Source organism: Lolium perenne, chromosome 2 (genome assembly GCF_019359855.2).
Source record: "Lolium perenne isolate Kyuss_39 chromosome 2, Kyuss_2.0, whole genome shotgun sequence".
NCBI classification, from domain to species: domain Eukaryota; kingdom Viridiplantae; phylum Streptophyta; class Magnoliopsida; order Poales; family Poaceae; genus Lolium; species Lolium perenne.
In genome coordinates, this window is record NC_067245.2 from 297122608 (window position 1) to 297146287 (window position 23680).

Below are 23680 nucleotides of genomic sequence, written 5' to 3' on the forward strand. Positions count from 1 at the left end.
TCGAACGTATAAAATTTGGACAAAATATATGCTCCATTCGTACAGATGCTGGCTGGCCACCACGCTGGACCACGGTTTTAAGGCTACCACTGATGATGAACCAATTAATCAGTCCCGCGGACTACAACAAATCATGCAACACCGATTCAATCATCTAGCAGGAGTAGACCGCACACTAGCACTACGTGACCTACTAACATGTAGCGTGACTCGCCCGAGTCACATGTCCAGAATTCATTCATAACCAGTGAATCCAAAACACATGAACGAGACCAATCAATGCCGTTCCCACAGAGCATGAGCATCAAGGGCATGGACTCGATATATTTTGGACAGGAAAAGTGTTCGTTTCGGCCGTTTGGGTTGGGCTGCGATCATAAAATTACATTCGTTGCCTCATATATCTATTTGGTCGGAAGGCTGCCCGAGCGAGGGGAGGAAAGGCACAATGTAGGCCATGAACACGTCTCCAAGATGGAAACGATGCCCGTAGGCGCCGCCGTGGTCAGCTATGGCTGCCGCCGAGCAGGGATTTCTCCCCGACCATACAGCGTGACGCAGATGGCGCCCGAGCTGGATTGGAGATGTTTGACAAGGATTGAAGCCGTCATCTTTATCCACAACCGTCGACAGGAGAGGAACACCGCCGTAGGAGAAGGACATCAACCACCACAACATCACCACTACCACCTCCACCTAGGGAGCAGGAGGAGGCGACAACCGTCTCACCACGATCGGAACCACACGGGACAGGATGGTGAGGATCATGCCCGTTGCCGCCTAGCTAGCCGTCGTCACCACCATGGTGTCCAACGACCGATGTCGAGAGGCGCCATCGCGCCAACCTGTAGCACATGACCAAGAGTAGCAGGCCCGCCTAGGCCCATCTAGGCCGCGAGCGAGCCCAGAGCCCCCGATCGCAGCCATATGGGCGCTTTCGCCGGGGGAGGCCGCGCCTCCCTATCAGCGCCGGGTCGCGTAGGTTCGCAGGAATTATGTGGCTACTCACCGCCAAATCGTCGTCGCGCCGCCGTCGTCGAGGGAGAGCACCACCTGCACGCGAGGGAGAAGGCCCTGCCGCCGCTGTCACTGCTTCGACTCTATCTGGCGGGACCTATGGCAACGGCGGCGAGGGAGAATGCTCGAAGGCTTGAGGCCATCGGCGCTAGGGTTCCTCCCGGGTCGCCCGCTCTAGAGCGACACAGGGGTCGCTCCGAGATCGTCTTCAAGATTTTTCCATGTAGTGAAATTTCTCATATACTTTCTTTGTTTAAATAAGTGACTTGACTTTTTTTTAGATATGGATATATCTATACACTAAAAACACGTCTAGATATAGCTATATATTGAGAAGACACTTTATTTTATATACATAGAAAATTTATTTTTGATACATGCAACAAAAACATAGCGAGTACATCGTACATTGCATTCTTCAGCCGTGCGGAGAAAGCGCCGGTCAACTTTGGCGAACGCGAAGCGAGGGTAGAAGACAAAAGTATATTCATCCGGTGACGACACCGATGGCAGCCTCGTGATCCGGGGACGAGGGTGAGGGCATGATGACATGGGACGGGACGGTGAAAAGCGCCAAGAGATCCGAGCAATAATATTTCTGCCACGGCGAGGTGTGCTGTGGCGGGGCCGCCGCCCCATCCCTCCCTCTGCGTCGTGTATTTCAGAGTGGGGCTGCTGATGCTCGGATAGGGCTGGTGTCCAGTCCAGTCCACCGGCATTGGGACCTCTGTTTGACCACCACCGTGCTGCTCTGATTAGACGAATAATACTATTCCGAAAGGGGCTTTGGGGTTTGGAGTGTTAAAAGCGCACGCATCTCGAGGGGAGCTGAGATTATGTTTAACCATTTTGTTAGATCTGCAGAACAGAGGGAGATAAGGGCATGTACAATGGGGGCAGCACCTACCTACTTCCCCAGATTTTCATGTAAGCAAAGAAAAAAATGAGAGGTAAAAATCAACCACAACATTCCGAGATATCACATCTGACTCAAACTACTTTTCCCCCACCTCTTTTCTACACCACCGGCTCATCCCCTCTCCTCTCTCTCCTCACTCTCTCACACTTTTTCAACTTTAGCATTGAGGAGGTGGGATCTCCTGCAAGAGACCACTTTAATCTGCATGTGTTGATTAGGACCATCCAAACCTACATGGCAGCTGGAGCAGCTGTCCACGGTGTAGCGTTGGCCATGCCCTAACCTTCTGTAATGAGAGAGTGATTATGTTAATCTAGAGAAAGCTGAGCGTGCAAAGAGGGTGGCCACTTTGTGTGTAGGAGGGAAAAAATTGTGTCCAGGAGCATCTCCAACAAATGATGTAAAATACGGTGTCATTTCTTTTTACGCCTTTTTGGGGCACCAATTTTCGGAAAGAAATTCCGAAAGATGTAAAAGAGGGCACCAAGTTTCATCGTTAACACTACAAACACTTAAGTTTACAAAGGTCATTTCTACATTGCATTGAAATGAGGACATTATTTTCTAAAATTGAAAAACAAGGACAACGATTTTTATTTTACCTTTGGGCCACTTCGTTGATCATATTGCGGTCGGCCGGCGCGAATGGGGTTGTTGGCTCCTCAACCACGGCAGCGGCAGCAGCGAGACCACGAATTGGCTGGTGGTGATCCATGGTAGCCGACATGCATTTCACAACCGTCGACGACCTTCTTCTTGCTCCCTAGGGTGGAGGCAGGGGTTGAGTGGCCGTGCCGACATGGACAACGCCAGCTCTTCGAGTCGGTAGTCTTGGCCGTGGGCCGCGTCCCCTTCGACTTCGGTCACGCCACGACAACGGAGTTCGAGGGAGTGTTGGTGTGTGGCGTCGTAAAAACATATAGGCGGAGTGGCGAGGCTAGGGTTTGCCGCGGTGGCACTCGATTGCGGTATGGATGGGGCGGGGTAGGGTGTTGGACTAGCCAGGGGCAGCATCCATGTCCACGATTTGGTCGGCAGCCGCGGGGAGCGGTCATTCTGGGAAGCGAATTGGAGTCGCGTGTGACCGGTGTTGGCAGTTTATGCGCACGGACAGTGTCCGATTCTCTTTTGAGGTAGCCGGTTGGTTTTGTATATTGCAACACCAACTGCAAATTTTAGGGAACGTTGTAAAATATTTGAGCCATTTATTTTGGGCATCTGTTGAAACCAATTTTTTTTATCAATATGCCCTATAAGGTAGGTTTTTTGGTTTTACGTATTTCGTTGGAGGTGCTCTAAGTTTGTTGGTACTCACTATTTGTGCCTGTTACTAGCAGGCAGCATTGTGTTTTTTACTCGTTTGATGATGCATTTCTAGCAAGGAAATTGTCATGGCCAGTGAACTGACCTGTGGTCCGTGGACTCCTGTCCAGTGGGTGTAATAAAAGAACTAAAAAAGGCCAAGCATCACAGCGTGCCTGTTAGATCTCTGCTTACAGTAGCCAAGTCCCCACCGCTGTAGTGTTCAGTTCTCCCCTCACGCTCCTACCCACCACCCCCTTCTTCTTCCTCCCTCCCTCCCCCTCACTCACTCTCAGCAGCCGCCCAGGCAGAGGCACACAGAGCAATGGAGTACGAGAGGATACACAAGGTCCAGGTACGAGCTTCCATCCAAGCCACCGCAGTGGCTCGTTCTCATTGCTCTGACGCCTCTGTCTATGCTTCATTTACGTTTCCCTTGATTTGCTTTTCCGGAAACATTTCATTTTTCGGGGTATAGATGTGCTTTTTCCCCTCCAGTGTGCTGGTAGTCCTCCTTTTTTCCTATAAGAAGATTAAAGCTATTCTCTTGCTGTAACAATGCCAGAGTTGAGCAATTTGGGGACAAATTGAGCACTTTTTGTTAAGAGTATCAGAAGGTTCATTAGCGGTTTAGAGTTTTCGCTCTTTCGGTATATCTGTTTTATCAATGAAAGGGCAGCTAACAGCATAGTTAAAGTAAGCGTATTGCTAAATATGTGTAGAGAAAACTACCCTTTCTGCATTGATATAGTGGAAATCACGAGCGCCCATCCTGAAGAATTCGGCATTTCGTACCATTTACAGGCTAACAGTGATGATTTCACTACCCCGGTACCCCCGGTCAGGAAATAGTAGAATCAAATGTCTAAAATCTTTGCATGACACTGCTACTTTTGAGTACGATAATCTTAACGGTTTACAAAATTCCAAGATTCCTATCTAGAAAGAGCAAAATAGTAGTATAATAATAGAGGTTAATTACCACCTTGAAATCAAGACACTTTAAGTTAATAGTGCCTCCACAGATAAATACTTACCTCTTTGGTGTTCATGCAGGCAGGTGCCCTTTCTCCCACAAAGCTTAGGATGAAGCTCCTGGGAGCCCAAAATCGCGTGAGGGTCATCAGCAACAGCTCGGCGCGGACATCGCCTTCAAAGAGCGTTGAGCCATCACAGGCGCAGAACAGACTGTTAGTTTGTGATGTTCTTGAAGAAGGTACAGACATACTGCTAGCCTATCTATGCTTAACTTACTTTTTTCCTGATGAAAAAAAATCACACATCCATCTTGGTGTGCAAAACAGTTTCAGACAACTCTGGTGCCTCCAAATGCCCTGCAGCAGTTGGCAACACTGAAGCTTTAGATAAGGATCCAGCAGTGGATAGCTACAAAGTTCAAAACATGCCCAAGAATTCAGCTCACCAACCTGCACCTAGCAGCTCAAGTGTGATACATCCGGTACGAATTGTCGAGGAAGACAGTAATGAGTGTGACAGCGGTCTTGACAATGCTAGTACCAGCAGCTTTGAGTTCCATGGGGGCGAGAAAACGGGGGCGCAGAATCCGACGGCAGGGTATTTCTCTAGACAGGCTTCCTCCAAGTGGAATGACGCGGAGAAATGGATCGTGAACAAGCAAACTGTTCAGCAGAACACCACCAAGGGCGCATCACAGAACCAGAGTGCGTACCAGGTGAATTCTGCTGCACCCAGGGGTGCCATTGTGCCCAAGCATCCAAACCGAGGCGCATTTGCTCGGCCCATTCAGAACATGAAAAGATTCAATCCGGCTTCGTCGGCTTCTCGAAGCATATTGGAGAGGCTGTCTTTTGCTTCACATCAGCCGAAGGTGGTCCGGCATGCAGATATCTGTCCAGTTGAAAGTTCTATTAGTGCCACTGCAGAATATCAGAAGGGAGTAACTCATACCAGCTCAATTGCAATTCAGCCCTGCAATGAACCAGAAGGTAGCTTTCACACTTGTTATTGTATTAGCACTACAGGAAGCATCTTAATAATAATGCAAGTGATCTGAGCTTGACAGTTAAATTTGTGCGCCTAACTGTCAACTGATATGAATTATTCTCCCGCAAAAAATAAAACTGATATGAGTTATTGCATGCAGCTATTTCTACAGTTCAATCGGTGTCTGTGAGAGATGTGGGCACAGAAATGACCCCAATACCAAGTCAGGACCCTTCAAGAACCGGAACACCACTTGGGTCTATGACACCAAGTCGGAGCCCGAATTGTTCGATACCATCAACTCCAGTAGGAGGACGATCGACAGCATCAATAGGAGAAGACAATGCAGATGATGGTCCTTATTTCAACAGAAAAGGTGGCGCAAATGAAATGTCTGAGGATGAAATCAGGCTTAAGGCAAGGAAAGAAATTGCCGCTCTAGGTGTACAACTTGGAAAGATGAACATTGCAACATGGGCTAGCAAAGAGGAGCTAGAATTAGTCTCTGCAACACCGACTATTGCTGATCTCGAGCGGATGAAGAAGGAATATGCAGCTCGTGCGGCAGCATTCGAGGACGCAGAAAATTCTAAGCATACAGCTAGGTATACTGGTCAGACTATCTAATACCTTGTCGTTTATTCTAGTATTGAGAGCTTGAAAGGGAGATAGACACATATTTAAATCTTTTGGATGATGAGTTCTGTATCTACTCTGAAATGTATTTTGTACTACTTAGATTCAAGAAGGAAGAGCTGAAGATCGAAGCATGGGAGAGCCGCCAAAGAACAAATGTTGAATTCGAAATGAGGAGACTAGAGGTGCATTTTCAGTCAATTTTGATCACCTGCATAATATCTTCTTTTACTGTACCAACAATTACTGAAATGTTGTTCTGTGACAGGAACGTGCGGAGAAAATGAGAAGCGACGCGATGGCAAAGATGGCTGAAAAGCTCGAGATGGCACGCCGTCTGGCCGAAGAGAAGCTGGCCTCTGCCAACGCCAAGATGAACAAGCAAGCAGCGAGGGCGGTTCAAAAGGCCGATCAGATTCGCGAGACGGGACGAATCCCACGGTCACATGTCCTATGCTGCGGCTGTTTCTGTGAACCTTAGCATATGTTTAGCAACTCCTAGTAGGCTGTTAAATATTGTCGTGAGAAAAATCTAGTTTCCTCGTAAGTTCTGTAGTCAGCATTCCTTGGTTTTAGTATGGAAAAGAGAATGTCTGGCTAGGTAATTCAGGTGTACACATTCTTGAGTGTCTTATATAAATAATTTGAGTGCCTACATTTGTTTGCTCAGTGTGAAATGTGCCAAGTTGTTGTTTTTTGAAGAAAATGTGCTAAGCTGTTCGTCAGTGAATCTTCAATCACTAGAATCAAGAAGCACAATGGGCTGGCCATATGTATAAAAAAACATTTATAAATGACTAATGGATTCATTTGGTTTTCTTTCCTTTCGCGATAAACCAAGTTGCAGGTCATGCCATGTCTGGGATCTACATTGTTGTTTCTGTTACTGTTCACGGGTCTCTTTAGACAGAAACGTTCACGGGTCTCAGAGAGCAGTACATTGGTACATCTCATGACGCAGTGAACAGCAAAACGAATAGCGAATGCCGTGGGTGAAATCGACCAGAGAGAGATGGTTATGGAATAGAAGGACCAACGGGCAGCAGTTGATGATGAATAAAAGGTGCGAGGAAAGTACTTTCAGTTCGTGAAACCTGAAACAATGGACTGGCTGAGTCACTTTGGTGTCAGCAAGGGTTCTAGCTGGTAGCGTGTGTAGCCGTAGTGCCGTACCTTCAGTCCTTGTGCAAAGCAGCCCGGTTGTCACTACTCACTGAATCTATCTACAGTTGACATTTCATATCGTGCTTCACCCCTCCGTACTGCAAAAAGAGCCGAAACAAATCATTATTTAGCCTTGCAATATACGGTTGGAATCATGTGGTCGGTGATGCTGGTATTTATACGTCGACAATGTGGAGTATTTGACCAGGCATGCAACTGAATGCATGAATATTCACAATAAAAAAAAAAGTGCATCCTTCCTCTGAACATCTAAGAGCATCCCCACTCGTTGGCGCTCCCCACGCCCAAATCCGGACGAAACAACCGCCGGATTGGACGAAAATAAGTCGTGGGGAGTACCGTCTTTCCAGTCGTCCACCCGGAGTTCGGCGGATAGAGTTTAAATTCAAACAAACCGCCGTCCCGCGCTACAAGTACGGCCAGTTGATCGGCAAAAGGAGCAAAAGGATTAGCCACAGATCGGCGATCGGAGGGAAATTACACGGAGACAGGCTCGTCGGCAGTCCCGGCCGGCACGGCGGTGTCCGACGGACCAGTTTCCTCACACGTCGTGGCCGAAGCGGCTGCGGCGGCCGACGATGAAGCAGCGGCAGTGGACGTCGAAGCGGCCGCGATCGACGAGGTAGATGGTGAGGCGAGACGAGGTAGGAGCGGCGGAGACGACGAAGGAGCGGCCGGAGTGGCTCGGAGGATGTCGCTGCGGTGGCCACAGTACCAATTCCTCGTCTCCTCGTCCATCGGTTCCATGTCGCCGCCGCCCATGAGGAACACCAAGTGCGTGTTCCTCTTCTTCGCCGCCGCCGTCGTCTTCGACAGGCGATCCGGACGCCTGGGTTGGCGCGCATCTCCCGCCACCTGCCGTCGCACGGGACGGTCCTCCCGTCGGCGTGCGTCCGCCCGTCGCCCGAGCACTTGTCGATCGACGCCTGCATCCTGTCGGCGGGATTGCCCGTCTTTTTGAGCTCTTTGAGCTTCTTCTGGCCGAGTTCAGGGCGCCCTTCCGCCGCGCTTGCCGCCGGAGCGTCGGGGTTGTACTGCTCGGTCTTGCTCTTCGAGAGGGTCGTGCGGACTTCCTTCCACTTCTCGCACTTCTCGAGGCGGGCGTAGACGTTGAGGAACTTGAACTGCAGGCCGGTGTCGTCCGTGTACATGTCCAAAGCTCGGCGCAGCTGGGGAAAAAAGAGCACGGCGATACGGGTCAGCTAACGACGATGTACCTCGGTGATGCAGGGTCGACGGAGCATACCTTTTGCTCCAAGTCGTGGCCGCTGATCGGCCGTTTCTCGCACTCCTCCCCGTATGCCGTGCCATTTCTGCGCACGCCGTCTGCATGAGCCCCCAATGGGTGGCCATTGCCTTGTCTCCCCGGAACACGTTCATGTTCGTCTTGTTGAAGTAGGGATCGACGAGTTTGCGCTCCTCGTACGCCTGCTTCACTCGAAGCCAATATGTGTCGAACGACTGATTGGCCCCGATTATGCCGTTCATGGACACGGCCTTCCAAGCTTCGGCGAGGCACTCCTCTTCCTTCAGCGTCCATTTGATACGCGGTTCGGCAGGCGGCGAGTCCTTCTTCCTCTTCTTCTTCCCCTTCGACAGGTTGGCGGCGGCTTGTGTTGGCTCTTCTTCTTCCTCGTCTTCTTCTTCGACGGCTTGGCTTCCATCGGCAACATCCTCCCGATGCTCGTTGCGCGCCGCCACAGCGGCCGTCGCCCTCTGCTCCTCTTGCGTGAAGAACCCCGGGCACGCAGCGGCGGCGGCCATGAAAAACCCCGGGCTCGCAGCGGCGGCGGCGGAGCCGGAGGTGATCATCTCGTGGATCTCCTCTTCGTTCGGCGCCGCCATCGCACCGAACGCGAGCGGCCCTCGTCGCATGGCCGGCGAGGTGTCCACGAACTGGCCGCCGACGTCAAGCTCGGGCGGCGACGGCGTGGGCCTGGACGGTTGGACGTAGGCGCCCTCTTGGAACACGGCAGTCGGCGACGGCGAGTACAGCGAAGGGGAGAAGGACGACGGGGAACTGGTTGTACCTTGCGTCGGCCATTGGCCGGGGAACATGCTGCCGCCGCCCATGGCCATGCTGACCATCCTCGCTTGTTCGTCCTGGGCTGCCGCTTGTTTCCACCTCGCGCCGTTTCTCGTCCGCCGCCCACTCGGCGTTCGACATGCTCGGCGGCTTCGTCTTCTTCGCCCGCATCTTCCTCGCCGGCGCCTTCGGCGGCATTTTGGTGGACGAGAGGACGAGGAGGAGAGTGGTGGTGGACGAGAAGACGCCGCCGGGAACTGGAGCTGGAAGACGAGGAGATTGGGGAATTTCGGCGGGAGAGAATGGGGATATGCAAGCAAATTGGAGGGAATGGGGATATGTAAGCAAATTGGAGGGAAAATCGACAGGATTTGGTTTTCCAGTCGCCGACTACGCGGGTCCACACGACGTTTCGCGCCAAAATCTTTCGTCCGGAGTCCCCGAGCGCGCCCCGGGGGGCCGGGGATGGCGTGGGCTCGCCGGATGGATGAAGGGCCAAATCCGGACGAAAACGAGGAACCGGGGGCGTGACTGGGCCGAATTTCGCCGTCCGGATGGAAAAAACGTCGCTCGGGGGCCTCGTCGGGGGCACGAGTGGAGATGCTCTAAGTTACAGAATTGCAGAGTCCTGGTATGATTTACAACGGAGAGCCGCAAATAGAACCAAGCTGAACTCCATCCGGCAAGTATTGTGCAGATTCGTACGATGATCAGCAACGACTGATGGACAAGTGACTCTGCATAAAGCACTGAACAGTTGGAATATGGACATACTCGAGTACCCGAGCTGAGCTACATGTCCCAGACCTCAAATCTTACATGACATCGTGAGAAATCTCAACATCGAACTATCTTCACCCTCACACTAAACCACACAATGACACAAGTGGCAGCACTCAACAGTGCTACATTATTAAGCAAGTCTGGAACTAAACTACGGCGATTGCTCAGCGCAGTTCAGGTCCCAATCATGTAGATCACCGAAGCACATGAAAATCTCACGTCTCCGGTCAGGAAATGCGACCGCGGTTCCATCGGCAGCCTACGATTGCGCCATGTGCAACAGACTAGGGCAGAATCGCTTTTTTTTGTTTTGTTTTTGGCAGATAGCCAGGTACTGGTCGACATGTGCGACAGGCTAGGGCACATGCCGCGCATCGACATTGCAATATCTCGATCAGACAGCCGTTCTCCCGATTCTTAAGCTAATGCGTTTCGGCGTGTGATCCATTTGAATGCCGATGAAAGGTTAGAAGGAAACGGGAACCGATCTAAATCGAAACCCTTGCAGAAAGATTGTGGTAAACAATTTAAAGCTTGGAATCGGATCGGACTTGAGAATTACCTTATGTGGAGATTTCAGTGACTTTAGGCCGGTTGTGATATTTGGAAATCCTGTGGGATTTGTAATCGCGAGTACACAGTAAACTGACTCTTCGATTTTGCCTCCCCTTTTCCTCTCTCCATCGCTACAGTAACCAGAGGCGCTCCCTGTAATATCCCCCTTGCTGGTATGATGATCAGCGTGAGGATCAGATCTACACACAGAAATCGTGTGAAGGAAGAAAGGAGAAACAAAACAAAGCAGAGAGAAGGAGATAGTTTGCTTCGTTTCTATTTCTTCAGACTTAACTCATTCGGTTACAGCAGATCTCCCTCTATGTAGCCACACACACCACGCCACACAGCTGGCCCTTAGCCCTACCTCTCACACGCCCAGTGGGCCCCGTTAACTTAACACACACACACACTGCTGGCGCCACCCACACACACGCCTTTGGCTCACGGTGGCGCCCATCCATGCCTAAGGCACACCATCAGACGTGACAGTACCCTCTCCAGCAGAACTGACTTGTCCCCAAGTCAGCACACATGGAAACTTAACCTTGAGTGCTTCCCAATTCTCCCAAGTAGCAGCATCGTCGGGCAAGTTCTTCCACTTGATCAACACTTGAGGTAGTGCAGCATTCCCTTTCTTAACCAGCCGGCGATCCAGAACCTTTTCTGGAGTTGTATCAATTGTGTCAAGCTCGGGTGGTTCTGGCAATTCCTTGTAAACTGGTGTATGATTGGCATGGTACTCCTTGATTTGAGATACATGAAACACATTGTGTATTTTGGATTCAGCCGGCAAAGCCAGCCTATAAGCCACCTGACCAATTTTTTCCAACACAGTATAGGGCCCAAAGTATTTATAGGCAAGTTTAGGGTATGGTCTGTTTACCACTGATGCTTGTGCATAGGGCTGAAGCTTCAGCAGCACCATGTCGCCAACTTGGAACTCCCGCTCGGACCGCTTGCGATCTGCATACATCTTCATCCTATTCTGCGCTTCAGTCAGTCGTTGCTTCAGTATCTCTATTTGAGCAGCACGGTCCATCAACATGCCTGACACTGGTGAATCTTCCTCGACAGCCGGCAGTGCACCCAAATCTGGTTCATGTCCATACAGAGCCTTGAATGGGGAGCAGCCCAAAGAAGTATGAAAGGTGGAGTTGTACCATAATTCAGCGAGCGGCAGCAGGGCACGCCATTGCTTGGGTTTGTCCTGCACAGCACACCTAAGGAACATCTCGAGACACTGATTGACGCGCTCACTCTGTCCATCAGTCTGCGGATGGTACGCCGTTGTGTACTGAAGTTTGGTGCCCAGAGTCTTGAACAACAGCTTCCAGAAGTTGCTGGTGAATATGGCATCGCGATCAGATGTGATCGAGTGGGGCATCCCGTGAAGCTTGACGATGTTGTCGACGAAGACTCTGGCGACCTTGGGAGCAGAGTAAGGATGTCGGAGTGGAATGAAATGCGCGTACTTAGTGAAGCAGTCGACGACGACCAGGATGGCATCAAAACCATCGGACACCGGCAAGCCGTCGATGAAGTCCATCGTAATGTCGCGCCACGCGCCCGCTGGAACCGGCAGTGGTTGCAGCAGCCCAGCAGGGTGCGAGTGGGTGTGCTTGGCGTGCTGGCAGGTGTCACACTGGCGCACGAATTCTTCAATCGCCGTCTTCATGCCAGTCCACGCGAAGAGCCGCTTGACGCGCTGGTAAGTGGCCTGGGCGCCGGAGTGACCGCCCACGGCGCTGGAGTGGAGCGCGGCGATGAGCTTGGTCTGCAACGCGGCATTGTCGCCGATCCAGAGGCGTCCATGGAATCGAATCAGTCCCTGGCTTAACTCGTACCCATGCTCATCCGGGCTGGCCAATGCCAATTGGGCGAGACGATCCTGTGCCACCTTGTCCGTGGTGTACGAATTGAGCACCTCCTGGAGCCACGCCGGCTGCACTGATGAGCTGGCTTGGATGGCTAGTAAGTGGCCAACGCGTGATAGAGCGTCCGCCGCGTGATTCTCTGCGCCCTTCCTATACTGAATTTTGAACTGAAGGCCCATGAGCCTGGCCATTGCCTTGCGCTGTAGCGGGGACTGGAGGTCCTGATTCTCCAGGAAGCTGAGGCTATGATGATCAGTTTTTACCACAAATTCTCCTCTCTGAAGATAAGGGCGCCAAACGCTCAACTGCCATGATTAGAGCCAGAAATTCTTTCTCATATATCGAAAAATGTTGATGCTGCACACTTAACGGCTTGCTGAGAAAAGCCAGGGGGTGGTGATCTTGCATCAGAACCGCGCCTATGCCAGTGTCACAGGCGTCAGTCTCGACAGTGAACTGCTTCGTGAAGTCCGCGGTTGCAAGACCTTTGGTGTGGTCATCATAGCTTCTTTGAGTGCGAGAAACGCAGCCGTTGCCGAGGCATCCCAGAGGAATCCTTTCTTCTTCAGGAGATTTGTGAGTGGCTTAGCAATAATGCCGTAATTCCGGACAAACTTGCGGTAGTACCCAGTCAATCCCAGAAAGCCACGCAACTCGGTGATAGTGGATTGCTCGTGGAACCCTGCCGGGGTAGGGGATTTGATAGTGTGGGCGGGAGTTAGGGAACTCCTGCATTGCTCGTGGAACCCTGCCGGGGTAGGGGATTTCCTTGCTATATCGCATGGCTTATCCGGGGCGTATAGGAGGATCGTTTGGTTTTCCTTCGCGGCGTTAGCTTGGACGTTATGGAATATTCGTAATAAGCTTACTATGGAGGGTGTTCTTATTGGCAAACCGGCTGATGCCTTGTACAAAATGATCATTTACATGCAGCAATGGCGGATGCTGGTGAAGTGGAAGGATAGAGGGCTGCTGGACGCGGCGATGGAGACCCTGAAAGTGCATGGAGCCCCCATGTGTGGTTTTGGTAATTAATGACAATCCCTATGGACTAATGTTTGCATTGAGTTATATTTGTAGGAGTTGTCCATAGGCAATTCTTGAACCATATGTTGGCTTCAAGGTTGCAATAAGAAGAAATTGGTGAAAGATATCAAGTGTCAAGTATGTCTTGAAGATGAAGATGAAGTGAGCCCTCAAGTTACTTCAAGACATCAACATGATGAAGAATGAAGAAATGAAGTGCAAGTTCAAGATGAGCCATCTCGAAGAGGTCCTTTGCTTGAGTCTTGCCATCCACATGGTGGTCATGGTTATGTGAAGATGCGCCGAAGAAGAAGCTCTCCCATGGTGGATTATGGGGGAGCAATCCACAAGACTTCGTCAAGCAAGCACAAGCAAGAAAGGAGTTCCATCTTGTTGAGGTCAAGATCGTCGTCATCGAGCTCAAGTGGAATGCGCAAGTATAAGGTTTGCTCTTGATAGGGTTTGTTTCTCACCGGTCTCATAGTGTAGTTGGAGACCGGTTTATAGTTTAGTTGCCGTACTATCAAGAGGGCTCTCGAGTGAGTAACTCGATCGTATCGTTCGGAGAGAGCTCAAACCTTTGCATCCTTACATCATCTTTCTTGGTTATTATTTGAATCTTATCCATGTGATGTTTTAGAGCTTGTGCTTATTCTCATGACAAGCTCTAGTTCATTGAGAATGGTTTTTGCATGGGCAACTTGTTGCATTTTCGAGATTGGAGGTTTTACCGGTATGTCTTTTTTAGATAGGTCAAACCTTTCATCATTTGTTTCTATCCTACCTTGTTGGACTATGATGGTTTCCTGCATGATCTTGTAGAGCTTGTTCCTAGCTTCAAAACAAGCCCAAGATCATCAAAATCGGAGTCCGGATGCTAAAGTTATGCCCGTTTTAGTTTTGGTGTTTCTGCAGTTTTGCCAGGCCGGATTTTTCAGAAATATCCGGGCCGGATTATCCGGGCCGGATATTTCGGAAATATCCGGCCCCCCCGAAATCGTCTAAGGACCGGAAGAAAAGCAGCTCTGGATAGGGGCCGGATTTTTGGCCGGATTTTGTCCAGGTTTTGTCCACTGAGGCCGGATTATCCGGCCTGGATAATCCGGCCCCAACTTGGGCCGGAATATCCGGCCTGCTTTTGCCCAAACGGCTCGATTTTCTTGGGGGGTATAAATACACCCCTTCTTCCTCCTTGGGCTGAGCTTCTCTCACTCTCTCTCTCCTCCATTGTTGAACTAGAGAAGCTTGCACTATCTCTCAATCCCTCCATGATTCTTGCCCCCATTTGAGGGAAAAGAGAGAGGAGATCTAGATCTACTTTTCTACCAATCAAATCCATCTCTTTGTGAGTGGAATCCTCTAGATCTTGATCTTGGTGTTCTTTGTGAATTCCTTTGTTCTTCCTCTCTTATTCCCCCAATAGCTTTTGTAGCTTTGTTGGAATTTGAGAGAGAAGGACTTGAGCATCTTTGTGGTGTTCTTGCCATTGCATTTGGTGCATCGGTTTGAGTTCTTCACGGTGATTCGTGGAGGTGAAAGCAAGGAAGTTGTTACTCTTGGGTTCTTGGAACCCTAGACGGATTCTAGGCCTTTGTGGCGATTTGTTGGGAGCCTCCAATTAAGTTGTGGATGTGTGCCCCAATCTTTGTGTAAGGCCCGGTTTCCGCCTCGAAGGAAATCCCTTAGTGGAACCGTGACCTAGGCCTTTGTGGCGAGGGTCACCGGAGATTTAGGTGAGGCGCCTTCGTGGCGTTCGGTGTGTGGTGTGAGTACCGCATCTTGGGGTGAGGCCTTTGTGGCGTTGGTGTGCATCGAGCAACCACACCTCAAGGTGAGCCTCTTGTGGCGTTCGGGAGCACTAAGCAACCGCACCTCTCCACCGGAGATTAGCACTCGCAAGAGTGTGAACTCCGGGATAATTCATCGTCTCCCGCGTGCCTCGGTTATCTCTATACCCGAGCTCTTTACTTATGCACTTTACCTTGTGATAGCCATCGTGCTTGAAGTTATATATATCTTGTTATCATATACTTGCTTGTATTGCTTAGCATAAGTTGTTTGTGCACATAGGTGAACTCTTGCTTAGAATAAGTTGTTGGTGCACATAGGTGAACCATAGTATATAGGCTTTGGGCTTGACAAAGTAAACGCTAGTTTTATTCCGCATTTGTTAAGCCCATCTCGTAAAAGTTTTAAATCGCCTATTCACCCCCCCCCCCCCTCTAGGCAACATCCGTGTCCTTTCAATTGGTATCAGAGCAAGGTCTCTCATTCTTAGGCTTCACCGCCTTGAGAGTAAAGATGTCGGTTAGGGGATTAGCGCACAATAACTTGGTTATATTTGATGGCACAAATTATGATCTATGGAAAATTTATGTGCTTAATATTTTGCGGCGTATGTCTCCGGACATGGAGCGATTTCTTGGCATGGGTTTTTCTTCTCCTAAGGATCCTCAAAATTTATCTCTTGAGGAGGAGAAAAACTCTTGCCTCGATGCTCTTGCTTCTCATGTGTTTTCCATTGTTGTGAGCAATGTAGTTACTTCTTCAATCATGCCTTTTGGGAGCGCTCATGAGTTATGGACAAAAATTCAAGATAAATATGATGTGTCCAATATTATTAAGGATGATTGCATTGCTTCCACTTCCGGCCGTGATGAGTTCTCATCTTCATCCACTTCACCAAAGTGTGTCAAGACACAAGGTAATGATATGGTGAGTGGTGATGAAAATTGCAATGTTGATATTAAGCTTTCTATTGATGATTCTTCATCTCTATCTCAATGCAATGTTTCATCTACGGACTCAAACACATCTAGCACTAGAAATGATTTACATGCTTGTGTTGATAGTCCTTGCATATCATGTGTAAGTTGCTTGAATAAATCTAATGATGATATGCTTGCTTTGTCTTGTGGCCATGATAAAAATGCTTCTATTTCCTCTAGTTGTTGTGTGACTAACATTGTAGAGGAAACCAAAGATTCTATTGGTCAAGACAAGATCTTGAAAGGAGCCTCAAGTAACTCCTCATCTTTATCTCACGGTTCTCATATGTGCCTTATGGCCAAGGGTTCCACGGTATCTCCTACCATGGAACCTCATACTTCTCGTGGTGATAAGGATGAGGATGTTTATGAAGAAGAGGATTGGGTTGTCTCTCTACGCGATAAGGGTAAGAGTGTATTCAAGATTATTTGCAAAGATAAAATTGCTAGCACTCACTTCTTTGAAATCTTGACTACCGCTATTGAGAGCCAAAAACTTATTTGGATGCATGAGAACACCATTGATAAAAAGGGTGCTCTTGAACGAGAGTATGCCGATGATGTAGCATCTTTAAAGAATGAACTTGAAGAAGAACAAACCATCAAGGAAGCTCTTGAGGAGACCTTTGCTCTAGAATTGTCTAGAGAAAAGGAAAACCATGATAGAGCTCTTGAGATGGCAAATGAACTAAAGCTAAAAAATGATAAGCTTGTGTTTGTTAATGCTAAACTCCTTGAGGATTTTGAGCAACTCAAAAAGGGCTCAAGGGTCATTGAGAGTGCGCTCACCAAACTCACCGAGTCGCATGAGCAACTTAAAGCTTCTTATCTAAAAGTGCATGCCAACTTGCCTTCTCCTATTGCTATTGATAATGATGCTTGTGCTACTAACTCTACTTCTTGTGAAGCATCTACCTTGAAGGAGAATGTTGAGCTAAGGGCTCAACTTGATTTGCTAACTAGCAATTATGGGAAATTGGGAGAAATTCATGGAAAGCTTTCTAGCTCCTATGAGGATCTTCTAGCCTCTCATGATAGGCTAAAGTTAGCTCATGAGGCTATAATATCTAAGGCAACACCTTGTGAGCCTCATGTGGGTACTAGCACTACTACTCAAAATGTTATATTGCCATGTGCTAGTCCTAGTAATTCATCCACTCATAATATTGCTAAATCTTGTGATGAATTATCTTCATTGCCTTGTTGCTCTAACAATGAAGGTTCTACTTCCTCTAGTACTTGTGTTGTTACTAACCATGTAGAGGAAATCAAAGAGCTCAAGGCCCAAGTCTCTTCTTTGAAGAACGACTTGGTAAAGGGTCATGAAGGGAAATGCAAACTTGATAAGATGTTAAGTGTGCAACAATCCCCCAATGACAAGAGTGGACTTGGATTCAACTCCAACAACAAGATCAAGTCCAAGAACAACAAGAAGAAGAAGGGCAAAGTACAAGTCAAAGACCCGGCCAAGATCGTTTGCTTCAAGTGCAAAATTGAAGGGCACCACGTTAGATCTTGCCCTTTGAAGAAGAAGCAAAAAGGGAAGCGGCCTCAAGCTCAAACTCATATTCAACCTCAAGTTGAAGAAATTCCACTTCCCAAGAAGAATCAAGCCAATGCTCCCATTGTGGAGAAATCTAGTGAGAAGAAGGAGAAGAAAAGAACTTGCTACATATGCCGTGAGAAGGGCCACATCTCCTCCTTGTGCACTATTGGTACCTCATCCAACTCTATCATCATTAATGATGTTTATTCTCTTCGTAAGGATAAGGGTGGCAATGTGTTTGCCAAATATGTTGGTGCTCAATGTGGTGTCAAGAAAAGAACCATTTGGGTTGCCAAGCCTATTGTGACTAACCTCTTAGGACCCAACTTAGTTGGGGACCAACAATCCAAAATTTGATCAATAGGTGCTTGTTGGAGGGCTTTGGAGACTTGGCTACATCATGAAGAATTAAGGGATCTTCATCATTTATATTATCTCAAGCCAAGTCTTTTGGTTATCTTGCTTCTATCATATATTCAATGTTCCTCCTTGCGGTAACATGTTCTCAACTCATTTATATTGAAAGTTACTCGCCCCTTTGCATGTGTTAGTTTTGTTCCTAACATGTGTTTGTATATGTTGTGCTTCCTAATAGTTTTGCTTGAGAAATCAAGTCTATGCATGTTGGGTTGCACACCATGTATTTGTGTTTGTGTTGGAGCCTCTTTGCATCTTGTTGTATCTTATATGGCTCTTATGAGCGATTAATGGACAATCCCATTTTGGGGGAGTGATATTCCTTTGGGAATTTCATAATCCTAAACAATGTGTGTACATGAGGAATATCACTTAGAATTGATATTGCGAGATTATCTAGTCGCTATGTGGTATGTCATCTTCATGAGAAATTCAAATTCTAATGTCCATTAATATCTCTAGTTGGATCTTATTTGCCTCTTGTGAAAATAAATTCCTTATCACATTATGGGGGAGTAATAAGCTTTGTGCATATTACAATCCTAGGAAATGTGAACATTTGAGGTTGTGTCACATAGAATTGATATTGTAAATTATCTCTCATATGTGACATGTTTTCTCAAACAAGTTCCAATTTGCTTAAATGGCTTCATTGCTAATATCTTTGTGGATCTTATTTGTGAAAGTGGTCCTTAGCATGGTTTTCACAATGTGTCCCTCAATACTTTTTGGAAAACCATATGCTTCAAGTCATACTATTAATTGCTTTGCATGTTGGTATGAATACTATTAATTGCTTTGCATGTTGGTATGAATACTATTAATTGCTTTGCATGTTGGTATGAATACTATTAATTGCTTTGCATGTTGGTATGACTAAATGAAGCTATCAAGAAACTATCTTTGCATGATGGTTAACTCTTATCTTTTACCATATGCTTTATTCGTTGTAAATATGATCTTTCGTTTACTTACAAACTACCACCGGGAAATATTTCCTAAATACCTCTTGTCCTAGGACAATTGGTAATCTATTATGAGGTAGATTTTTATTGATCATATTTACATTGGCTCTTGTGTTCAAATTGCCTTATTTATTGCCATGAATTTGTTTTGCTTTGACTCCCATATGTCTTCCTTGCATCTTATGGATCTAATTTGTCTATTCAACTTTCTTAGCATTTTAGTATATATAGGTAGCGTGATGATCCTAGTTTTGTGCATTTTGTCTTCATATGAAAAATCCTAGATAATGCACTAATCTTGGGGGAGCTCTTCTATATTTGTTAGAATGCTTAACATCTCTTGATCTTTATCAAAAATTTGGTTTTGGGAGATATAAAATTTTCTTTTTGGTACTTTGTGCCATCATAAAAAGTGTCGAGGGTTTGGTTTATTTGTTGGAACCTTGCTCTCTTGGGAGTTGGTTATCTCATTCCTTTGTGTTTAGGTTTAATTAGCTTCTTATAATGAGATAATTCTTTGGAGTCAATCTTGTGTTGATTTGATTCGTTGATATAATTTGGACAACCATTGTCTCTTAATTTATTTGGTGTTTTGTACAAATTACATCTTTATTTGGTTCTTGAAAGTTTTGTGCATGCATATTCAATATATGTATATCTTATGGCATGTGTTACTTCCTTTGAGTCAATATATAGGGTAAACTCCATCAAATCCTAATTTGGCTAAGATGTGCATGAAATTCAATTTCATATCTATATGCACATAGTATTGTGGAGTTTGTCCTATATGTTGTAGTGTGTCTAACTACTTCGGACCCAATTAGTTTGGGGACCATTTTGTACTTACCTTTGTGTTAGGTACAATGGATATGCATTGAATGCTTGTCTCACTCTTGGAAAGAAGTGGTGACTCAATGGTAACGTGAGGCAAGCTAGGATGATCAACGAACACATATCTACTACATCCACACCAATGCTATCTTGGTAACAAGTATCTTCTCATGCATACTTTTCTTGTATCCAACCTTATGGTTGCATCTTGGCATGAATCTCTTGATTTGCAAATGTTGTGCTTCTTGCAAAAGTCTTAATGAAACCTCTTTATTGTGAATGTGAGTAATTTGAGATGAGTGCATTTGTTGGGAAGTATTTTAAATCATGCTCATGATTCATCCATCCCAACTATGCCTATCTAGCAATTTTGTTGCATATCAATTCCTCAAGGCTCTCACATGTGCAATATAGATGAAAGTGCAAATTTAGTTACTTCTTTTGGTATCCCCGTTTGTGATACTTGTTGCCTTTCTCAAATGCATCCCAACTATCTTCTATCCCTTGTTGATATTTGTGATGTATTTTAGTTGTTTGTGGTTGAAGTTCATGAATGTACAATAAGATAATATTGAGCCTTTGGCCATGCTATTAAGCAAAAATCTTATTGGTATATTGCATGACTTCGTCTTGGATATCATGCTATTTTTCTTGTGTATCTATTTGGTGTGTGCATGTTTCTTTGTGGATAAATATCTTTGTGATATTGTCCACTTAGAGAAACTCATACACATAAGAGATGATACATCTCCATTTGATATCTTATTTATTTGTTGCATGTTGATTGGTCATGCTAAGGAATATAATTCATTGAAGACTATGATGATGCTTTTTGCTCATCCATATAATAGTCTTATAATATGCTTTATCATGCCTTTCACATATCCTCTTGGTTGAGCCTTTTATTATGGTGCCTCTTACTTATTGCTCAACTATTTGTTTGTTGCAAGTGTTAAGCTTATTTCTCTATCTATGATCTATTCCAAATGTTTGTGTTTTAAATGGTAATGAGGGAGTGATGATTCCATGTTTGTGCACTTTATACTCCAATGCAAATTGTCTAGTTTTGTGCACAAACCTTGGGGAGCTTCCTCATATTATTTAGAGCAATCTTCTTGATCTTATCATAATATCTATCTTTCTTTTGGTATCCTCTTTGTGATTCATTTGGTTGCTTGCTTCATTTGTTGAAGCTTCTTGACTTTGTTATCTTTTTGCAATCTTTGATCCTATCTATAGTGTGATTCCTTCCGAATATTCGCCATTGGATATGTGCATTTGATTCCACTCAAATTATGAGAAATGCACACGCTATGGAGGAACTCTCACTATATTAGCCTTCTAAATTTTTCACCCATTTCGGCAATTGGTGCCAATGGGGGAGAAGTTTGGAGGGTTTAAGGGAATTTGGTTATGTCTTTGCTTTGTGCTTAAGCATGTGCCTTTATTGCATTGCATCTTGTTGCTTTGCATAGTTGAATATTTAGAGGAAACTCCACTAGGCTTTGAATGCCAATATATGCAATGAAAGTCAAGATCATTCACACATGCATATATTATGGGGGAGTTTGCTCTATATATTCAACTTATTTGTTACTTAAATTCCTTATATAAACCCTCTCAAAGAGATTGTCATCAATTACCAAAATGGGGGAGATTGAAAGTGCATGGAGCCCCCATGTGTGGTTTTGGTAATTAATGACAATCCCTATGGACTAATGTTTGCATTGAGTTATATTTGTAGGAGTTGTCCATAGGCAATTCTTGAACCATATGTTGGCTTCAAGGTTGCAATAAGAAGAAATTGGTGAAAGATATCAAGTGTCAAGTATGTCTTGAAGATGAAGATGAAGTGAGCCCTCAAGTTACTTCAAGACATCAACATGATGAAGAATGAAGAAATGAAGTGCAAGTTCAAGATGAGCCATCTCGAAGAGGTCCTTTGCTTGAGTCTTGCCATCCACATGGTGGTCATGGTTATGTGAAGATGCTGGCAAGAAGAAGCTCTCCCATGGTGGATTATGGGGGAGCAATCCACAAGACTTCGTCAAGCAAGCACAAGCAAGAAAGGAGTTCCATCTTGTTGAGGTCAAGATCGTCGTCATCGAGCTCAAGTGGAATGCGCAAGTATAAGGTTTGCTCTTGATAGGGTTTGTTTCTCACCGGTCTCATAGTGTAGTTGGAGACCGGTTTATAGTTTAGTTGCCGTACTATCAAGAGGGCTCTCGAGTGAGTAACTCGATCGTATCGTTCGGAGAGAGCTCAAACCTTTGCATCCTTACATCATCTTTCTTGGTTATTATTTGAATCTTATCCATGTGATGTTTTAGAGCTTGTGCTTATTCTCATGACAAGCTCTAGTTCATTGAGAATGGTTTTTGCATGGGCAACTTGTTGCATTTTCGAGATTGGAGGTTTTACCGGTATGTCTTTTTTAGATAGGTCAAACCTTTCATCATTTGTTTCTATCCTACCTTGTTGGACTATGATGGTTTCCTGCATGATCTTGTAGAGCTTGTTCCTAGCTTCAAAACAAGCCCAAGATCATCAAAATCGGAGTCCGGATGCTAAAGTTATGCCCGTTTTAGTTTTGGTGTTTCTCAGCTTTGCAGGCCGGATTTTTCGAAATATCCGGGCCGGATTATCCGGGCCGGATATTTCGGAAATATCCGGCCCCCCGAAATCGTCTAAGGACCGGAAGAAAAGCAGCTCTGGATAGGGGCCGGATTTTTGGCCGGATTTTGTCCAGGTTTTGTCCCTGAGGCCGGATTATCCGGCCCCCGGATAATCCGGCCCCAACTTGGGCCGGAATATCCGGCCCTGTTTTTGCCCAAACGGCTCGATTTTCTTGGGGGGTATAAATACACCCCTTCTTCCTCCTTGGGCTGAGCTTCTCTCACTCTCTCTCTCCTCCATTGTTGAACTAGAGAAGCTTGCACTATCTCTCAATCCCTCCATGATTCTTGCCCCCATTTGAGGGAAAAGAGAGAGGAGATCTAGATCTACTTTTCTACCAATCAAATCCATCTCTTTGTGAGTGGAATCCTCTAGATCTTGATCTTGGTGTTCTTTGTGAATTCCTTTGTTCTTCCTCTCTTATTCCCCCAATAGCTTTTGTAGCTTTGTTGGAATTTGAGAGAGAAGGACTTGAGCATCTTTGTGGTGTTCTTGCCATTGCATTTGGTGCATCGGTTTGAGTTCTTCACGGTGATTCGTGGAGGTGAAAGCAAGGAAGTTGTTACTCTTGGGTTCTTGGAACCCTAGACGGATTCTAGGCCTTTGTGGCGATTTGTTGGGAGCCTCCAATTAAGTTGTGGATGTGTGCCCCAATCTTTGTGTAAGGCCCGGTTTCCGCCTCGAAGGAAATCCCTTAGTGGAACCGTGACCTAGGCCTTTGTGGCGAGGGTCACCGGAGATTTAGGTGAGGCGCCTTCGTGGCGTTCGGTGTGTGGTGTGAGTACCGCATCTTGGGGTGAGGCCTTTGTGGCGTTGGTGTGCATCGAGCAACCACACCTCAAGGTGAGCCTCTTGTGGCGTTCGGGAGCACTAAGCAACCGCACCTCTCCACCGGAGATTAGCACTCGCAAGAGTGTGAACTCCGGGATAATTCATCGTCTCCCGCGTGCCTCGGTTATCTCTATACCCGAGCTCTTTACTTATGCACTTTACCTTGTGATAGCCATCGTGCTTGAAGTTATATATATCTTGTTATCATATACTTGCTTGTATTGCTTAGCATAAGTTGTTTGTGCACATAGGTGAACTCTTGCTTAGAATAAGTTGTTGGTGCACATAGGTGAACCATAGTATATAGGCTTTGGGCTTGACAAAGTAAACGCTAGTTTTATTCCGCATTTGTTAA

General features: G+C 46.5%; 1 protein-coding gene across 1 annotated transcript; it reads left to right on the forward strand.

Moving 5' to 3' along the window:
• Positions 1-3413: 3413 nt before the first annotated feature.
• Positions 3414-6494, forward strand: LOC127336131 (uncharacterized). The gene is made up of 6 exons (XM_051362906.2): positions 3414-3593; positions 4295-4454; positions 4543-5205; positions 5364-5808; positions 5943-6024; positions 6108-6494. The coding sequence occupies exons 1-6, from the start codon at positions 3564-3566 to the stop codon at positions 6318-6320; spliced, it is 1593 nt and encodes a 530-aa protein (XP_051218866.1). The 5' UTR covers positions 3414-3563; the 3' UTR covers positions 6321-6494.
• The last annotated feature ends 17186 nt before the right edge of the window (positions 6495-23680 follow it).